The following is a 19,611-nucleotide window of genomic DNA, read 5'->3' as shown; positions in this document are numbered from 1 at the left end:
ACCAGGTAACGAGTAAAGCTCTTCTGACGCAAAGGGAAAGTAGACTGACGAAACGTGTGGTTTGGGTGTTGAATTGTGAATCACCAAACTCCTTACCCACTCCCACCTCTCAACGACTGGTAAACCACAGCTAGGCCTATATGTGCTCTTTGAGAAAGTAGGGTGCCTGGAGTTCTTCATGGTTACCTCTCGGCATATTCAGTGATGATCTTCCCAGTTAATCTGTGTTCTCATCGTTGTGGCCTCTGTTCGTACCTGAATCCACATGTCTCCACTTGGACTGTTTATGTGGTTATTTCTAACTTGGTTCAGCCTCATTTCTGTGTTGTTTCTGCCCTCTCAGGTGGGTATGGGGCTGCCACTATGGCCATGAAGAGAGACCCCCTGAACATCAAACAGTCGGGCAGTGAGTTCCCCCTCATTCTGGGCCGAGATATGTCCGGAGTCATCATGGAGTGTGGTCTGGATGTGGCACCAGCCTACTTTAAAGAGGGGGATGAGGTAACACAGGCCCCATGATGGAGTAGAATAGGGGGACACTTTCTCTCTCTCTGTGTGTGTGTGTGTGTGTGTGTGTGTGTGTGTGTGTGTGTGTGTGTGTGTGTGTGTGTGTGTGTGTGTGTGTGTGTGTATATATATCTATACTATAAGCCTATGTGGCTCCACAGTGCCTCATGAAGTCATGTCATTGTGGCATGTTATGACAATGAGGGGCTGTCTGTTTTTTGGCTCTTCTGTTAGTGCTTTGTTTACTTAATCCAAGTGCAGTTGAGATGGGGAGTACCTCATTGTATAATGTTACATTTAATTGCACCACCTTGGGGCAGTAGTGTAGCCATTAATTGGTTGATGGGTGCGTCAAAAAATATACATTTACAGTGTCTTGTGAAAGTATTCGGCCCCCTTGAACTTTGCGACCTTTTGCCACATTTCAGGCTTCAAACATAAAGATATAAAACTGTATTTTTTTTGTGAAGAATCAACAACAAGTGGGACACAATCATGAAGTGGAATGACATTTATTGGATATTTCAAACTTTTTTAACAAATCAAAAACTGAAAAATTGGGCGTGCAAAATTATTCAGCCCCCTTAAGTTAATACTTTGTAGCGCCACATTTTTTCCCATTCCTCCTTGCAAAACAGCTCGAGCTCAGTGAGGTTGGATGGAGAGCATTTGTGAACAGCAGTTTTCAGTTCTTTCCACAGATTCTCGATTGGATTCAGGTCTGGACTTTGACTTGGCCATTCTAACACCTGGATATGTTTATTTTTGAACCATTCCATTGTAGATTTTGCTTTATGTTTTGGATCATTGTCTTGTTGGAAGACAAATCTCAGTCCCAGTCTCAGGTCTTTTGCAGACTCCATCAGGTTTTCTTCCAGAATGGTCCTGTATTTGGTTACATCCATCTTCCCATCAATTTTAACCATCTTCCCTGTCCCTGCTGAAGAAAAGCAGGCCCAAACCATGATGCTGCCACCACCATGTTTGACAGTGGGGATGGTGTGTTCAGGGTGATGAGCTGTGTTGCTTTTACGCCAAACATAACGTTTTGCATTGTTGCCAAAAAGTTCAATTTTGGTTTCATCTGACCAGAGCACCTTCTTCCACATGTTTGGTGTGTCTCCCAGGTGGCTTGTGGCAAACTTTAAACAACACTTTTTATGGATATCTTTAAGAAATGGCTTTCTTCTTGCCACTCTTCCATAAAGGCCAGATTTGTGCAATATACGACTGATTGTTGTCCTATGGACAGAGTCTCCCACCTCAGCTGTAGATCTCTGCAGTTCATCCAGAGTGATCATGGGCCTCTTGGCTGCATCTCTGATCAGTCTTCTCCTTGTATGAGCTGAAAGTTTAGAGGGACGGCCAGGTCTTGGTAGATTTGCAGTGGTCTGATACTCCTTCCATTTCAATATTATCGCTTGCACAGTGCCCCTTGGGATGTTTAAAGCTTGGGAAATCTTTTTGTATCCAAATCCAGCTTTAAACTTCTTCACAACAGTATCTCGGACCTGCCTGGTGTGTTCCTTGTTCTTCATGATGCTCTCTGCGCTTTTAACGGACCTCTGAGACTATCACAGTGCAGGTGCATTTATATGGAGACTTGATTACACACAGGTGGATTGTATTTATCATCATTAGTCATTTAGGTCAACATTGGATCATTCAGAGATCCTCACTGAACTTCTGGAGAGAGTTTGCTGCACTGAAAGTAAAGGGGCAGAATATTTTTGCACGCCCAATTTTTCAGTTTTTGATTTGTTAAAAAAGTTTGAAATATCCAATAAATGTCGTTCCACTTCATGATTGTGTCCCACTTGTTGTTGATTCTTCACAAAACATACAGTTTTATATCTTTATGTTTGAAGCCTGAAATGTGGCAAAAAGTTGCAAAGTTCAAGGGGGCCGAATACTTTCGCAAGGCACTGTAACTTCCTGCAATTCTACACATTTTTATATGAGGCTGAGAGAAAATGTTACTGTTTTAAAGCTAATTTCCTTCAATTCTACAGATTTTGCCTTTGGGCAGAGAGGAGCATGTGCAGTTTCATAGCTAATCTCATGCTATTCTACAAAGTTTGGCTGAGTGAAAATTATGCGTTTTTAAAGCTAATTAAAGCTAAACTATAAGTGTGTTGACTGAGAAAAGCACTGGATTATGAGCTGTCTTGTTTGCTAAATTAATAAATGAAGTAGGCAGTGGCATGGTGCATATAGCCATAGAATCACAGTGACATACTGTATGCATCAATACAGTCATATTTGTGGTTTAATGGGGGTGTGGCTTACAGTTAGTTATTTTCAGCCACCCATCCCAAGAGAGTGAATGTTATTCCAGTGCACTGCACTGCTTGCTATGAATTATATCTGATGGTGTTTGCATGTTTAGGGTAAAAAGACAAATAATGTCCTGTTTGGAACACTGGGCGGATTCGATTATGCTGAGTATCGGTCTATGGCCCGTGACGTGAATGAGCAAAAGGCGTGACGGAGGAGCGCCCTTCTCAAATGGAACAGTAATCTGCACCGCTCGGTCATGTTGTCAACAAGGTAGCATGGTGTTTCGTTTCAAACTAGTTTTCATTGTTACGGCAGATAAAGCGTTTTTAACCAAAGCAATCACTTTTACGTGTGAAAACACAGAATGCTACTCATTACTCCTCGTGCTTAATGACGTCACTTTGGTTTTGAGCCAACTTCGCCGTGGGCAATCATCTGTCACCTGGTGCAAAACATACCTACCTGGGCACCCGGGCCAGATTAATAGAATCCCCTCACTGACAAGTAGAGCATAATTTTACAATAAAATAAAAAAAATCTGATTGGGTGGGCCTGGTTCCCCAGTAGGTGGGCCTGTGGCTTGCAGTGAAACACTCTCCGATAAAATGGATGTAAACATAACATGCACACCTGCTCGTTGAACATCTTATTCCAAAATCATAGGCATTGATATGGAGTTGGTCCTCCCTTTGCTGCTATAACAGCCTCCACTCTTCTGGGAAGGCTGTCCACTAGGTGTTGGCACATCGCTGCGGGGAGTTGCTTCCATTCAGCTGCAAGCTTTAGTGAGGTTGGGCACTGATGTTGGGCGAATAGACCTGGCTCGCAGTCAGCTTTCCAATTCATCTCAAAGGTGTTCGATGGGGTTGAGGTCAGGGCTCTGTGCAGGTCAGTGAAGTTCTTCCACACCGATCTCAACAAACAATTTCTGTATGGACCTTGCTTTGTGCATGGGGGGAAAGGGCCTTCCCCAAACTGTTGCCACAAAGTTGGAAGCACAGAATCGTCTAGAATGTTATTGTATGTTGTAGCGTAAAGATTTCCCTTCACTGGAACTAATGGGCCTAGCCCAAACCATGAAAAACTGCCCGAGACCATTATTCCTCCTCCACCAAACTTTACAGTGGGCACTTTGCATTGGGGCAGGTCGCGTTCTCCTGGGCATCCGCCAAAACCAGATTAGTCCGTCGGACTACCAGATGGTGAAGCGTGATTCAACACTCCAGAGAATGCTTTCCACTGCTTCAGAATCCAATGGTGGCGAGCATTACACCACTCCAGCCGAGGCTTGGCATTGCTTATGGTGATCTTAGGCTTGTGTGTGGCTGCTCAGCCATGGAAACCCATTTGATTAAGCTCCCGACGAACAGTTCTTGTGCTGACGTTGCTTCCAGAGGCAGTTTGGAAATCTGTAGTGTGTGTTGCAACCGAGGACAGATGATTTTTACGCACTAAGCACTTCAGCACTCGGTGGTCCCTTTCTGTGAGCTTGTGTGGCCTACCACTTCGCGGCTGAGCTGTTATTGCTTCTAAATGTTTCCAATTCACAATAACAACACTTACAGTTGACCGGGGCAGCTCTCGCAGGGCAGAAATTTGACGAACTGACTTGTTAGAAAATTGGCATCCTATGATGGTGCCATGTTGAAAGTCACTGAGTTCTTAAGTAAGGCCATTCTACTGCCAATGTTTGTCTGGAGATTGTTTGGCTATGTGCTCGATTTTAAACAACTGTCAGCAACGGGTGTGGCTGAAATAGGCGAAACCACTCATTTGAAGGGGTGTCCACATACGTTTGTGTATATAGTGTATATCCAAACAGAGAATTAAAAAATGTCACAATGTTTGTATCTGTGCCACCCATGCAGGGTCATTCTAGTGCATGGTTGGTTAAGCCATTGTTGTTGTTTTTATTCTCAGGTGTGGGCGGCCATTCCCCCATGGAAACAAGGCAGCCTGGCTGAGTTTGTGGTGTTGAGTGCAAATGAGGTACTGTTTTGTGTCTGACCCGTTTATGTTTTATGTTGTAGTTTTGTTTGTTTTCCAAAACCACTGTTTGCTTATTCCTACATTGTACATGCAAATATGTGCACGAGTAGTTAACATTTCAGTTGAACTACTATATGTATTTTTAAATCTCACTTTCTTAACCACTACCAGGGATACTCTGCTTTCTCTAGCATGTTCAAGAGACAATGCACAGTAGCGTTTGGATATCTTGGTATAGGCAATACTAGGTATCTCTTGTGAGCTAAATTATGTTGCTAGGCTGGATTGGATTTTTGGGATAGACTACAATTGGTCTCAGATTTGAGAAGAAACGCTGCAGGCAGTTTGCCTTCATGCTGCTGCTCATTGAGGCATGGTCATTAATGGCTTCAGTGTTTACCCTTTTATTAGCGTGGGTGTGGCCAATGGAGTGGTTTTAGAGGCCCGCTTTACATTTCAAAATGATAAAGCAAATTATCCTGCAATTCTAAACATTTTTCCATGGGGCAGAGACAGCATTTCATAGTTTCAAAGATAGTTTCCTGAAATTATATGCATTTATTTACGTGGCTGAGAGAAAATGTGCAGTTTTAAAGCTGATTTCCTGCAGTTCAACACATTTTCCCATGGCTTATTCCGTGTTCTTATGCTATCTGAGTCAAAAATGACATTTTATATTCCCCCTGACTGTCTAGTTTTTACTTAGGTGATTGCTAGTTCTCAACGATTCTCTTATTTAAAAAAAAATATTGCTCCATTATCTTTTCTATATGCTTTGTATCTGGTTTTAGTCATTTAAGTTTACACTGAAAATGTTTTACCATCCCCAAAATGATATACAGTACCAGTCAAAAGTTTGGACACACCTACTCAGGGTTTCTCCTTATTTTTACTATTTTCTACATTGTAGAATAACAGTGAAGACGTCAAAACTATGGAGTCATGTAGTAACCAAAAGCGTGAAACAAATCAAAATATATTTAAGATTCTTCAAAGTAGCCACCCTTTGCCTTGATGACAGCGTTGCACACTTTTTGAATTCTCTCCACCAGCTTCATGAGGTATTCACCTGGAATGCATTTCAATTAACAGGTGTGCCTTGTTAATTTGTGTAATTTCTTTCCTTAATGTTTTTGAGCCAATCAGTTGTGTTGTGACAAGGTAATGGTGGTATAGAGAATAAGAGGTCCATATTTTGGCAAGAACAGCTCAAATAAGCAAAGAGAAATGACAGTCCATCATTACTTTAAGACATGAAGGTCAGTCAATACGGAACATTTCAATCACAAAAACATTTCAATCATTTCAATCACAAAAACCATCAAGCACTATGATGAAACTAGCCCTCATGAGGACGGCCACAAGAAAGGAAGACCCAGAGTTACCTCTACTGCAGAGGATAAGTTCATTAGACTTTCCAGCCTCAGAAATTGTAGCCCAAATAAATGCTTCACAGAGTTCAAGTAACAGACACATCTCAACATCAACTGTTCAGAGGAGAATGCATGAATTTGATTTGACCTTTGACATTTATTTAACTAGCCAGTTAAGAACAAATTCTTATTTTCAATGACGGCCTAGGAACAGTGGGTTAACTGCCTTGTTCAGGGGCAGAACGACCGATTTGTACCTTGTCAGCTCGGGGATTCAAACTTGCAACCTTTCGGTTACTAGCCCAACGCTCTAACCACTAGGCTACCCTGCCGCCCCATGGTCAAATTGCTGCAAAGCAACCACTACTAAAGGACACCAATAATAAGAAGAGACTTGCTTGGGCCAAGAAACACAAGCAATGGACATTACAGGTGGAAATCTGTCCTTTGGTCTGATGAGCCCAAATGTGAGATTTTTGGTTCCAAACGCTGTGTCTTTGTGAGACACAGAGTAGGTGAACGGATGATCTCCGCATGTGTGGTTCTCACCATGAAGCATGGAGCAGGAGGTGTGATGGTGTGGGGGTGCTTTTCTGGTGACACTGTCAGTGATTTATTTAGATTTCAAGGCACACTTAACCAGCATGACTACAACAAGCCATTTGTTTTTAAACAATGACCCAACACACCTCCAGACTGTGTAAGGGCTATTTGACCAAGAAGGAGATTGATGGAGTGCTCCGATGACCTGGCCTCTACAATCACCCAACCTCAACCCAATTGAATGAAAAGCAGCCAACTGCTCAGCATATGTGGGAACTCTCTTCCTTCCGGGGAAGGACTGCCTGTTCCATGATCTCGCCATCACGGTTGACAACTCCATTGTGTCCTCCTCCCAGAGCGCTAAGAACCTTGGCGTGATCCTGGACAACACCCTGTCGTTCTCAACTAACATCAAGGCGGTGGCCCGTTCCTGTAGGTTCATGCTCTACAACATCCGCAGAGTACGACCCTGCCTCACACAGGAAGCGGCGCAGGTCCTAATCCAGGCACTTGTCATCTCCCGTCTGGATTACTGCAACTCGCTGTTGGCTGGGCTCCCTGCCTGTGCCATTAAACCCCTACAACTCATCCAGAACGCCGCAGCCCGTCTGGTGTTCAACCTTCCCAAGTTCTCTCACGTCACCCCGCTCCTCCGCTCTCTCCACTGGCTTCCAGTTGAAGCTCGCATCCGCTACAAGACCATGGTGCTTGCCTACGGAGCTGTGAGGGGAACGGCACCTCAGTACCTCCAGGCTCTGATCAGGCCCTACACCCAAACAAGGGCACTGCGTTCATCCACCTCTGGCCTGCTCGCCTCCCTACCACTGAGGAAGTACAGTTCCCGCTCAGCCCAGTCAAAACTGTTCGCTGCTCTGGCTCCCCAATGGTGGAACAAACTCCCTCACGACGCCAGGACAGCGGAGTCGATCACCACCTTCCGGAGACACCTGAAACCCCACCTCTTTAAGGAATACCTAGGATAGGATAAAGTAATCCTTCTCACCCCCCTTAAAAGATTTAGATGCACTATTGTAAAGTGGCTGTTCCACTGGATGTCATAAGGTGAATGCACCAATTTGTAAGTCGCTCTGGATAAGAGCGTCTGCTAAATGACTTAAATGTAATGTAAATGTAACTCCTTCAAGACTGTTGGAAAAGCATTCCGGGTGAAGTTGGTTGAGAGAATGCCAAGTGTGTGTAAAGCTTTCATCAAGGCAAAGGGTGGCTGTTTGAAGAAACTCAAATATCAATATATTTTCATTTGTTTAACACTTTTTTGGTTACTACATGATTCCATATATTTTATTTCATAGTTTTGATATCTTCACTATTGTTCTACAATGTAGAAAATAGTAAAAATAAAGAAAAACCTTTGAACGAGTTCTGTAGGTGTGTCCAAACTTTTGACTACTACTGTATGTATAAATAATGTGGCGGTCTGCCCCTGCTAAATGCATTTAGGGGAAACACTGACCTTTCTATGGGAACAGGGGGATAAATTAGGACTGCAGACTGATTAGTCAGCTCTTACGTGGCATCATAAATGCATAACTTTTAATGGATGATTACTGATCCGTTTCAGATAGTGACAGGTTTGGTGGGAGTTTTGTCAGGCTCAAGGTGGAAGTTGATCTAGGATCAGATTCCTCTTTCACCTAATCCTTACCTCAACCTTTTGACATATGGACAGATATTTGTGACCTATTTCTGAGTGCGCCATTTTGTGTCCGAGCCAGGTGTCCAAAAAGCCCAAATGTCTGAGTCACATAGAGGCGGCGGCTGTTCCTTACGTGGCTGCCACAGCCTGGTCTGCCCTAGTCAACACAGGAGGCCTTAACAAGGACAACTGTGCCAAGAAACGGTAAGTACACACATGCACACACTTTGAGTTCAGGTTGTCACTTTCCCCTTCTAACCTATGCTGTTGTCCATATTCATCTGAAATACGTCTTGTGTCTTTGCTCTAGTTGAGTATTCAACTTGGGTATTTCATAAAAATCCTGTCTCTGAGGCCTGTGGGTAATGAGCATGTGGAGGGAATTGTACTGTGGGCAAAGTTGGTTCTTTGGAAATGGGCTTCATCAGTGGCTGGCATGGCACTGGTCTCTGAAGCACCTGGTTCACATGCAACATATAGATCAATTGGACACATTTTTTGTGTATAACTTTGATAAACACTGAGTGTACAAAACATTAGGAACACCTGCTCTTTCCATGACAGACTGGTCAGGTGAATCCAGGGGAAAGCTATGATCCATTATTGAGGTCAGTTGTTAAATTGACTTTAATCAGTATAGATGAAGGGGAGGAGATAGGTTAATGGTTTTTAAGCCTTGAGACATGGATTGTGTATGTGTGCCATTCAGAGGGTGAATGGGCAAGACAAAATATTTAAATGCCTTTGAACAGGGTTTTGTAAGGGTGCCTAGGGCACTGGTTTGAGTGTGTCAAGAACTGCAACATTGCCATGTTTTTCACAGTCAACTTGACAAAACTGTGTGAAGCATGGGCCAGCATCTGTGGAACGCTTTCGACACCATGTAAAGTCCATGCCTCAACGAATTGAAGCTCTTCTGAGGGCAAAAGGGGATCAACTCAATATTAGGATGGGGCTCTTAATGTTTTGTACACTCAGTTAAGTGTGTGTGTGTTTTGTACACACGTTAAATGTACATCAAAGTCAAACACAAAAACCTGGTTTAGTGAAGGACATACTTATGTCTCCATTATGACTCTGTGTTTACTTCTCTGTGTTTTAATCCGGTGTTTTCCATCCTCATACAGCATTCTGATCCTGGGAGGTTCAGGAGGAGTCGGAACATTTTCCATACAGGTGATCATGCTGCTGATGATAACCATGATGCCCTCATTCTGTAGATTCATGACTTTAACCTTCAATGTGACTCTGTTTACTTTCAATCTTAGGTATTCAAACCATATCGCAGTGACAATGGCTGCACGGTCCTAATACAAAACAATGATGGAAAAGAAAGATCCTTAATCATAAACAAACAATTATACTATCTAAATCCTGTCAATTCTGTTTCATGGACAGCTGTTTATAATTATGTCAGTGATGTTATACACACGTCTTGGATTGGGTGTCCTAGTGTGCCACTTCAGCCTTTTGCTGTGACCTCCAATCTGCACATGTATCTTACATCAGGGATTCAGTGCTGGTTCATCTGATCTCTCCTGTTATAAGAGATGATATGTGTACCGGCTGCACCCTCGCTCACTTCTATTACACAAGTCTTACTGATTTTTATCAACATCATTCCAGGTACCTGCAAAGAGTGTGTTGATGATGATGTAGATCCCGTGTTCTCGTCTCAGATGCTCAAGGCCTGGGGAGCCCATGTTACAGTAACCTGCTCCCAGAATGCCGAGCGGCTGGTGAGGGGTCTAGGGGTGGATCACATGGTGGACTACACAGCTGGGCCTGTTGAGATGCCCCTGAGGGCACTGGAAAAGTGAGCTCGTCCACAAACACACACACCTTTTCCCTTGTCACACAGAAGCACATGCAGACACACAGAAGCACATGCAGACACACAGAAGCACATGCAGACACACAGAAGCACATGCAGACACACTTTAAAACCTCCATGGTGGCATTTATCTGAATAGGATGAGGAGTGTTCCCCAGTGGTCAGTTTGCTGTAATCAACGCTTAGGCGCATCTCTCTCATAGTCACAGTCAACTCTCATTGGTGTGTGGGAGAATGACTCTCCGTGTAACAAAATTAACTCTCTCTGTCTCTCTCCATCTCTCTCTACCTCTCCTCCCCCCCGTCCTAGGTTTGATCTGGTTCTGGATAATGTGGGCGGGGACACAGAGAGCTGGGCTCTGGGCCTGCTGAAGCCATGGTGCGGCGCCAAGTACGTAACACTGGTAACGCCCTTCCTCCGTAACACTGACCGGCTGGGTATCGCTGATGGAATGCTCCAGACCGGGGTCACCGTGGCATCCAAGGCCCTCAAGGTAACTGTGGCAGCGTTTCTGTATTTACTTTTCCGTGTCCTTTATTTATACAGGTGATCACAGAACCATACAGTACCTGTCAAAAGTTTGGACACACCTACTCATTTAAGAGTTTTTCTTAATATATATTAGATTTATATTCATATTTTATACATTGTAGTATAATAGTGAATACATCAAATATGAAATAACACATATGGAATCATGTAGTAACCAAAAACGTCAAAACAAATCAAAATATATTTTTGATTATAGATTCTTCAAAGTAGCCACCCTTTGCCCTGATGACAGCTGTGCACACTCTTGGCATTCTCTCAACCAGCTTCACCTGGAATGCTTTTCCAACAGTCTTGAAGGAGTTCCCACATATGCTGAGCACATGTTGGCTGCTTTTCCTTCACTCTGCGGTCCAACTCATTCCAAACCATCTCAATCGGGTTGAGGTCAGATTGTGGAGGCCAGGTCATCTGATGCAGCACTCCATCACTCTCCTTCTTGGACAAATAGTCCTTACACAGCTTGGAGGTGTGTTTTGGGTCATTGTCCTTTTGAAAAACAAATGATAGTCCCACTAAGCGCAAGCAGATGGGATGGCATATCGCTGCAGAATTCTGTGGTAGCAAGTGTGCCTTGTCTAATTGTTAAATCACTGACAGTGTCATCAGCAAAGCACCATCACACCTCCTCCATTCTTCACGGTGAGAACCACACATGTGGTGATCATCCATTCACCTACTCTGCATCTCACAAAGACATGGCGGTTGGAACCAAAAATCCCACATTTGGGCTCATCAGACTAAATGACAGATTTCCACCGGTGTAATGTCCATTGCTCGTGTTTCTTGGCCCAAGCAAGTCTCTTCTTATTATTTGTGTCCTTTAGTAGTGGTTTCTTTGCAGAAATTTGACAATGAAGGCCTGATTCACGCAGTCTCCTCTGAACAGTTTATATTGAGATGTCTGTTACTTGAACACTGTGGAGCATTTATTTGGGCTGCAATTTCTGAGGCTGGAAATGAATGAACTTATCCTCATCATAGCGCTTGATGGTTTTTGCGACTGCACTTGAAGAAACTTTAAAAGTTCTTGAAATTTTCCGTATTGACTGACCTTCATGTCATAAAGTAATGATGGACTGTCAATTCTCTTTGCTTATTTGAGCTGTACTCACCATAATATGGACTTGGTCTTTTACCAAATAGGGCTATCTTTTCTATACCACCATTACCTTGTCATAACACAACTGATTGGCTCAAAAACATTAAGAAGGAAAGAAATTCCACAAATGAACTTTTAACAAGGCACACCTGTTAATTGAAATGCATTCCAGGTGACTGACTACCTCATGAAGCTGGTGGAGAGAATGCCGAGAGTGTACAAAGCTGTCATCAAGGCAAAGGGTGGCTACTTTGAAGAATCTCAAATATAAAATATATTTTGACTAGTATTATCACTTTTTTGGTTACTACATGATTCCATATATGTTATGTCATTGTTATTCTACAATGTAGAAAATAGTACAAATAAAGAAAAACCCTTGAATGAGAGTGTCGAATCTTTTGACTGGTACGATATAAGACCTCTGCCTTGAACATGTGCAGTAAAGCACTTACAAGACATCTGCAGTGTCCCCTTATAAAGCAAAACCTCATCTCGCTCCCCTTGCTTGCCATCTCACCCCAACAGAGTGCCACTGGCATCCTGTTGGCATTTTGTGGTGTACAGACCGCAATATGTGCAGTGCATTTGAGGCTTTGTGCGTGCCAAGTTTCTTCTTCTTACTCCCACTCACCAGAGCACCAAGAACTACAGATGACTGTATGTTTAAGTGAGTCTTATCAGGGAGAATCAGAACTGTGATGTGCGGATTGCATTCATTGAGTACAGCACTGCTGGAATACTGTAGAACTTCTAGGCTGAAGTAGGACTTGGAACACATTGTGTTTCCAGTGCCATAAGGTTCTCCCTTTATCAGTACTGCAATAGTATCTAGTAACAGAAATGGAAAAACATTGACTCTGGGAAATAGAAACTGAAGACAAGGTGGGTGAAGACATGTTTTGGGGGAACCCCATGGAAACATGCACAGTTATTCTCCCCCACTATAGGTAGAGTGGCATGATGGATTTGTATTATGGGGTTTGTCCCGGGACAGTGTTGACAGTAAAACGTGTCAGACCTAGGCTAGAATATAGAAGATATGGGGGAAGTTAAATCAACACACCTTATCAACACCCCATACTGCCTATCACTTTTTGAACACCCGCTGGTCTCCCCCTCTTTCTCCCCTCTATCCCTTAATATCTCTCTCCTCTCTCTACAACATATGATCTCTCATTTCCAAGACATAGCCTACAAAGTGCTTAATGGAGCATGGCCACTAATGTCTGGGGCCAACAATGGGAAAATATGGCACCTAGGCTTTGGGGAAACAAAGCTGGATGCAATGATGTGGGAGTGTTGAGCTGATTTCGTGCCCAGCACAGCATTAGTGGGCTTTGGGTAGTTTGGGTGGAGAGAAGGCCTCTGTCCCCAAAGAGGGAGCATGTCACAACAGGGTACAATTTGCTCCTCAAACTACTGGCCTAGCGTCTCCATGGAAACAGCCCTCAGACAGGACTGAAAGAGGAATACTTAACAGATTTGGTTCATGTTTAAATGTTTACCTTTGGTTTGGTGGTTAGATACTTTGCAGGCATATTTTGTTTGACTATTACTAATACAGACAGTGTATGTTCACCTGGTTTGTTAGGTGTCAAAATGAGTTCCAAAGGAACCGAGGGGATCTTATTCACACACACACACACACACACACACACACACACACACACACACACACACACACACACACACACACACACACACACACACACACACACACACACACACACACACACACACAGTGGCTCTCTCTTTCTCCATCCAACCATTGCAACTCTGTTAACTGTGTGTGTCACAGGTTTCTATGTGGCCATGGGGCAGAGGATTGAGCATCGGTAGAATAAAGCACTGAATGCAAAAACTCAAAAGTGGAAAATAATTCATGACGGATGTAGTCTGTGGGTTAAGACAGGAAATAACCCAACCTCTCAGTTCCAACCTTTCTTTCTCCGCAAACTCTTAGTGCTCATTGTGCACGCACAGTGTAATCAGAAGTGCAGACAACTGGTTTGGTAGTCGAAGTTGTCATTTAAAAACCCTATAATCTCCCTGGATGCTTTATGTTGAGCAACCTTCCCCTGGACCTTGCCCCCCCTGAGACACCACCCACAAACCCTAGCACTCAGCCATCTCCTTTTTCCATTTGGAATGGAGCCGAGAATCCCATCTCGATGCTGGGAAAAAATAATGGATAGGGAATGCCTTCATGAAAGAGGGGCGCTCCACGCCCTGTTTGCCTGACTTACTTTGACAATTAGACAGTCCAACTTTGGGTTAAAATGTCACCTCATAAAAATAAAGTGCTTTGTGTGTATGGTGTCTGGGATAGAAGGCAGTTGACACAGCCAGGGATGCCGTTGTCTGTGTGGGTTGGTGTCTTGCCTTGTGTGTGCCAACACTGCCTCACAATGGTATAGTGAGTGATCGACGACAGAATAATAAAACCAATGCATTTGAAATGAAGAGCATTATAAACCACGGATATACCACATGCAAAGAAGGCAAATGTAACCAGAGATTCAGACAAAGGTGCTCATCTACATATGCATGTTTCTATTTTACAGGCCACTAGTTAGGAGTGATTTATAAACTGGTAATAACCTCAACCTAATTATGGACTGATAATTTTGTATGTGAAGTTTGTAGTTTGTTTAAGTTTATATATATATATATATATGCGTTTAAGTCTGTATTGGTGGACAACAACACCAACAGTCTGTGTATGGGTGGACAACAACACCAACAGTCTGTGTATGGGTGGACAACAACACCAACAGTCTGTGTATGGGTGGACAACAACACCAACAGTCTGTGTATGGGTGGACAACACCACCAACAGTCTGTGTATGGGTGGACAACACCACCAACAGTCTGTGGGTGGACAACACCACCAACAGTCTGTGTATGGGTGGACAACACCACCAACAGTCTGTGTATGGGTGGACAACACCACCAACAGTCTGTGTATGGGTGGACAACACCAACATCAATGTATTATTTCATTTGAGTGTACAAACCTTGTTCATCTCCATTTTTCTCCTTTGTCGCTCCTAGCATTTATCCAAGGGAGTGCACTATCGCTGGGGAATGTTTGCACCCAACGGACTTGCCCTGGATGACATCAGCGAGATGGTGGATGCAGGAAAGGTACTGTTCAATCTTAGCGTTCACTTTCTCAGCCACCAGCTGTTTTCCCTTTTATAATAGTAATCAAGCTGAATAACAGGTGCTGAAAGCATCCTGATTGAATGGTTATTGGTATAATAATAAATGATGGAAATGTCCAAGAAATACTTACAAAGACTAACAGAGAATGTGACGGTTCATGGTCTTTGGATTTGATGAAAACCTCTGTTCCACTTGACTTGTAACCTGACTTTTGTAATCTGAATCAAACTAAGAGAAATTGAAATGTTGAAGGAATTAACAGAAGTGAACCACGTTCTTTATATGCCAGTTTTGGCCTTGGCAAAACACTTACTGCCAAATACGGTCTCTCACAACAACAAGGAAGTTGATTTGTAAGAATGCTAATGACTAAACACAATTTGAAGTCAAATTATCAAATTTTACTGTAGAATGTACATTATGTACATTATTTATTGTCCATGAAATCAAAGTCCAGTAGGCTGACTTGGCTGCCAGAAACATATAGTTTGATGATGACGCCCTTCTGTGGCTGAAGCTTCAGTGTTTCCATGGAGTTGGGGCCCAGGTAGTCCAAACTCGAGCTGGTCACAATCCAGGAAGTGGACACAGCCCCAGGAGCATAGGAATGCCAGGTTGGGGGTGATGGCAGGGCTGGGTAAAAGGTGGAGAAGGGGATGGAGGAAGTGTTGGAAGTTGAAGCTGCCAAAAATTAGGGTTTCCTCTCTAGACCGGGAGTGACTGAGGGAGCGGAAGAGATCCAAGCTGGAGCTTTTGAGTTTCCCCTTTTCCCCCTGTGGATCCCCCTGTCCATTTGGTCTGGTCTGATCATATGCCCTGCCCTCTACAGACATGCTCTGTGAAGGGCTGAGTTCTTTGCTGTATTTGACAACAGGTGTTCCAGGTAGTGTCATCACCAGAAACATGAGCAGCCTCTGCAATGCTTCACCACTGCCCACCATCAGACTCTGCAAAATGTCTCCCTGGAGTGTTTGCATGTGTCTCCATGGCAGGAAGTGATTTGTGTGTGGCTGCAGTGACCTCACATCTAAATCCACCAATGAGATGTTGGGAGCCCCTCGGGGCAGGTAGAGACTCCTGTCTTTCTCATCATCACTTTCCTGTCATCATCCTCTCCTAGACCACAACTCTCCAGAATCTGACCCCCCTACCCCAAGGGACTTCAGGTAGGGCATACTGATTGTTTTATTTAACTAGGCAAGTCAGTTTTAAGAACAAATTCTTATTTACAATGACGGCCTACCCCGGCCAAACCTGGACGACGCTGGGCCAATTGTGTGCCACCCGGATGGGGTGGATGTGATGCCACCTGGATTCGAACCAGGGACTGCAGTGATGCCTCTTGCACTGAGTGCCTTAGACTGCTGCGCCACTCGGGAGCCCCCTGGTCTGGTGCTCTCTATGTCCATGAAGGAGGCTGGCTGCAGGGCGGAAGAACAGTGTCCTCTGTCACCAAAGAAGATGTGGCAGAACTGGCCGAGGGCTCCTATGATGACTATAGTGGCGCTATAGTCTGGTTTGGGCTTCAGCATCAACAGTGGGTCTCAGAACCACCCAGACTGATTTAAGAGCCTGGGGCCTGCGCTTGCCGCCATGCTGCTGTAACCAGGATCACTATTCCCATACGAAGGCATTCTGAATGACTGATAGGTGAAGGCTATTGACTTGGTGAGGAGTGCAGCTATGTGTAACTCCTAATGTAGCAGTTTTCTCTCAAAGAGGGAAGGAAATTCATCTGTAAAACTTGCCCCGCTTCAGAACACTTATTTGTGTTATCGCACAGTGCCATATCATAGCCTGGCTCTATACTATTGTATTTAAAATGTTTTCTATACATTTAACCTTCATTTAACTAGGCAAGTCAGTCAACAAATTCTTATTTACAATGACGGCCCACACCGGCCAAACCCAGATGAAGCTGGGCCAATTGTGCGCCTCCCTATGGGACTCCCAATCACGGTCAGTTGTGATACAACCCGGGATCGATCCAGGGATCGAGCCAGGGTTTGTAGTGACGACTCTAGCACTTAGATGCATTGACTTAAACTGCTGCGCTATTCGGGAGCCCTCGTAGCATCAGTTTTACTGCACTTTTAGGCTTTAACGTATATCAGCTATACAATGAAAGTGGGATCAGTTCTCCAGGTCAAGGCATAGCATCATATTGTAGGTCTATTTCATGTGCCGCAAGAAAGCATGTGTGAATACCTTTCAAATGTTGTTGTGCTATAGTGTTGTGTAATTGAAAATGGAACAAATAGTGTTTTCTCATTGCAATTTTATTCCGCAAAAGGGAAGTACAAATCATGACAAAAGGGTCAAACAGGAATAGTCAATTCAGTAGGAGTTGACAGTTGGGCATTTGGCCAAGACACAGGGGTTAACACCCCCTAGTCCCTACTCTTGGTGAATGTTCCATGGGATCCTCAGTGGCCATTGTCAAGACTCTGGCCAGTATCATTTACAGCATCTGAAAGAGAAAGCATCCAATAGATTTGGTTTGGAAAAATACGCAACACCAACATTTATAGCTGTATATAAAACATTGAATAGTACCAACCTGGCCTCTGGAAATTCTAAAGATTTGGTACATAAATCTGTTCCCCTCTATTTAGTATGATACATTACTTTACGGCCAACTCAGTGGCCTTGTGTTTTGCATGTTTCATTTATATTTTTGTTCACTATATTTAGCCTGCTACTGGTCACTATTACTCCTGTTTATATTACTGTTTACTCCAGTTTGTGTGAACCCTTTGGAATTACCTGGATTTCTGCATAGATTGGTCATGAAATTTCATTTGATCTTCATCTAAGTCACAACAATAGACACACAGAGTCTGCTTAAACTAACACTCAAACAATTATACGTTTTCATGTCTTAATTGAACACATAGTGTAAACATTCAAAGTGCAGGCTGTAGAAAGTATGTGAACCCTTGGATTTAATAACTGGTTGGACCTCCTTTGGCAGCAATAACCTCAACCAAATGTTTTCTGTAGTTGCGGATCAGAACTGCACAACGGTCAGGGGGAATTTTGGACTGTTCCGCTTTACAAATTTGTTTCAGCTCAGCAATATTCTTGGGATGTCTGGTGTGAACCGCTCTCGAGGTCAATCCACAGCATCTCAATCGGGTTGAGGTCAGGACTCCAGAAGGCGTATTTTCTTCTGTTGAAGTCATTCTGTTGTTGATTTACTTCTATGTTTTGGGTTGTTGTCCTGTTGAGCTTCAACTGGTGGAAAGATAGGGAAGGGGGGATACCTAGTCAGTTGTACAACTGAATGCATTCAACTGAAAGGTGTCTTCCGCATTTAACCCAACCTCTCTGAGTCAGAGAGGTGTGGAGGGCTGCCTTAATCGACATCCACATCTTCGGCGCCCGGGGAACAGTGGGTTAAAGGCCTCGATCAGGGGAAGGACGACCAATTTTTATTTTATTTACCTTGCCAGCTTGGGGATTCGATCCAGCAACCTTTTGGTTACTGGCCCAATGCGCCTACCTGCCGCCCCAGATAGCCTTACATTCTCCTGCAAAATTTTTATTTATTTTACTAGGCAAGTCAGTTAAGAACAAATTCTTATTTTCAATGACGGCCTAGGAACAGTGGGTTAACTGCCTGTTCAGGGGCAGAACGACAGATTTGTACCTTGTCAGCTCGGGGATTCGAACTTGCAACCTTTCGATTACTAGTCCAACGCTCTAACCACTAGGCTACCCTGTCTTGATAAACTTGGGAATTAAGTTTTCCGTCGACGATAGCAAGCTGTCCAGGTCCTGAGGCAGCAAAGCAGCCCCAAACCATGATGCTCCCTTCTTCATACTTTACAGTTGGGATGAGGTTTTGACGTTGGTGTGCTGTGCCTTTTTTTCCTCCACACATAGTGTTGGGTGTTCCTTCCAAACAACTCAAATTTAGTTTAATCTGTCCAAGTAATATTTTGCCAGTAGCCCTGTGGAACATCCAGGTGCTCTTTTGTGAACTTCAAACGTGCAGCAATGTTTTTTTTGGACAGCAGTGGCTTCTTCCATGATGTCCTCCAATTTACACCATTCTTGTTTAGTGTTTACATATCGTAGACTCAACAGAGATGTTAGCATGTTCCAGAGATTTCTGTAAGTCTTTAGCTGACACTCTAGGATTCTTCTTAACCTCAATGAGCATTCTGCGTTGTGCTCTTGCAATCATCTTTGCAGGATGGCCACTCCTAGGGAGAGTAGCAACAGTGCTGAACTTTCTCCATTTATAGACAATTTCTTACCGTGGACTGATGAACATCAAGGCTTTTAGAGATACTTTTCTAACCCTTTCCAGCTTTATGCAAGTCAACAATTCTTAATATTAAGGTCTTCTGAGATCTCTTTTGTTCGAGGCATGGTTCACATCAGGCAATGCTTCTTATGAATAGCAAACTCAAATGTTGTGAGTGTTTTGTATAGGGCTGGGCAGCTCTAACCAACATCTCCAGTCTCGTCTCATTGATTGGACTCCAGGTTAGCTTTTGCAGAAGTCATTAGCCCAGGGGGTTCACATACTTTTCCCAACCTACACTGTGAATGTTTAAATTATGTATTGAATACAGACAAGAAAAATACAATAAT

At 43.6% G+C, this 19,611-nt stretch overlaps 1 protein-coding gene across 1 annotated transcript in view; it reads left to right on the top strand.

Annotated features, from left to right (window-relative positions):
- Positions 1–19,611, top strand: part of rtn4ip1 (reticulon 4 interacting protein 1) — a 28,835-nt gene that overhangs the window by 940 nt on the left and 8,284 nt on the right. The window contains exons 2-8 of the mRNA XM_035752585.2: positions 344–501; positions 4,708–4,776; positions 8,429–8,553; positions 9,477–9,525; positions 10,029–10,165; positions 10,494–10,677; positions 14,893–14,985. Coding sequence (XP_035608478.1) covers positions 344–501; positions 4,708–4,776; positions 8,429–8,553; positions 9,477–9,525; positions 10,029–10,165; positions 10,494–10,677; positions 14,893–14,985 — 815 coding nt within the window. The remainder of the gene's footprint in view (positions 1–343; positions 502–4,707; positions 4,777–8,428; positions 8,554–9,476; positions 9,526–10,028; positions 10,166–10,493; positions 10,678–14,892; positions 14,986–19,611) is intronic.

The sequence above is a fragment of the Oncorhynchus keta genome, chromosome 35 (genome assembly GCF_023373465.1).
Source record: "Oncorhynchus keta strain PuntledgeMale-10-30-2019 chromosome 35, Oket_V2, whole genome shotgun sequence".
In the NCBI taxonomy this organism is placed as follows: Eukaryota; Metazoa; Chordata; class Actinopteri; order Salmoniformes; family Salmonidae; genus Oncorhynchus; species Oncorhynchus keta.
Note: the sequence above shows the minus strand (reverse complement) of the source record. Positions and strands in the feature narration are given on the sequence as shown.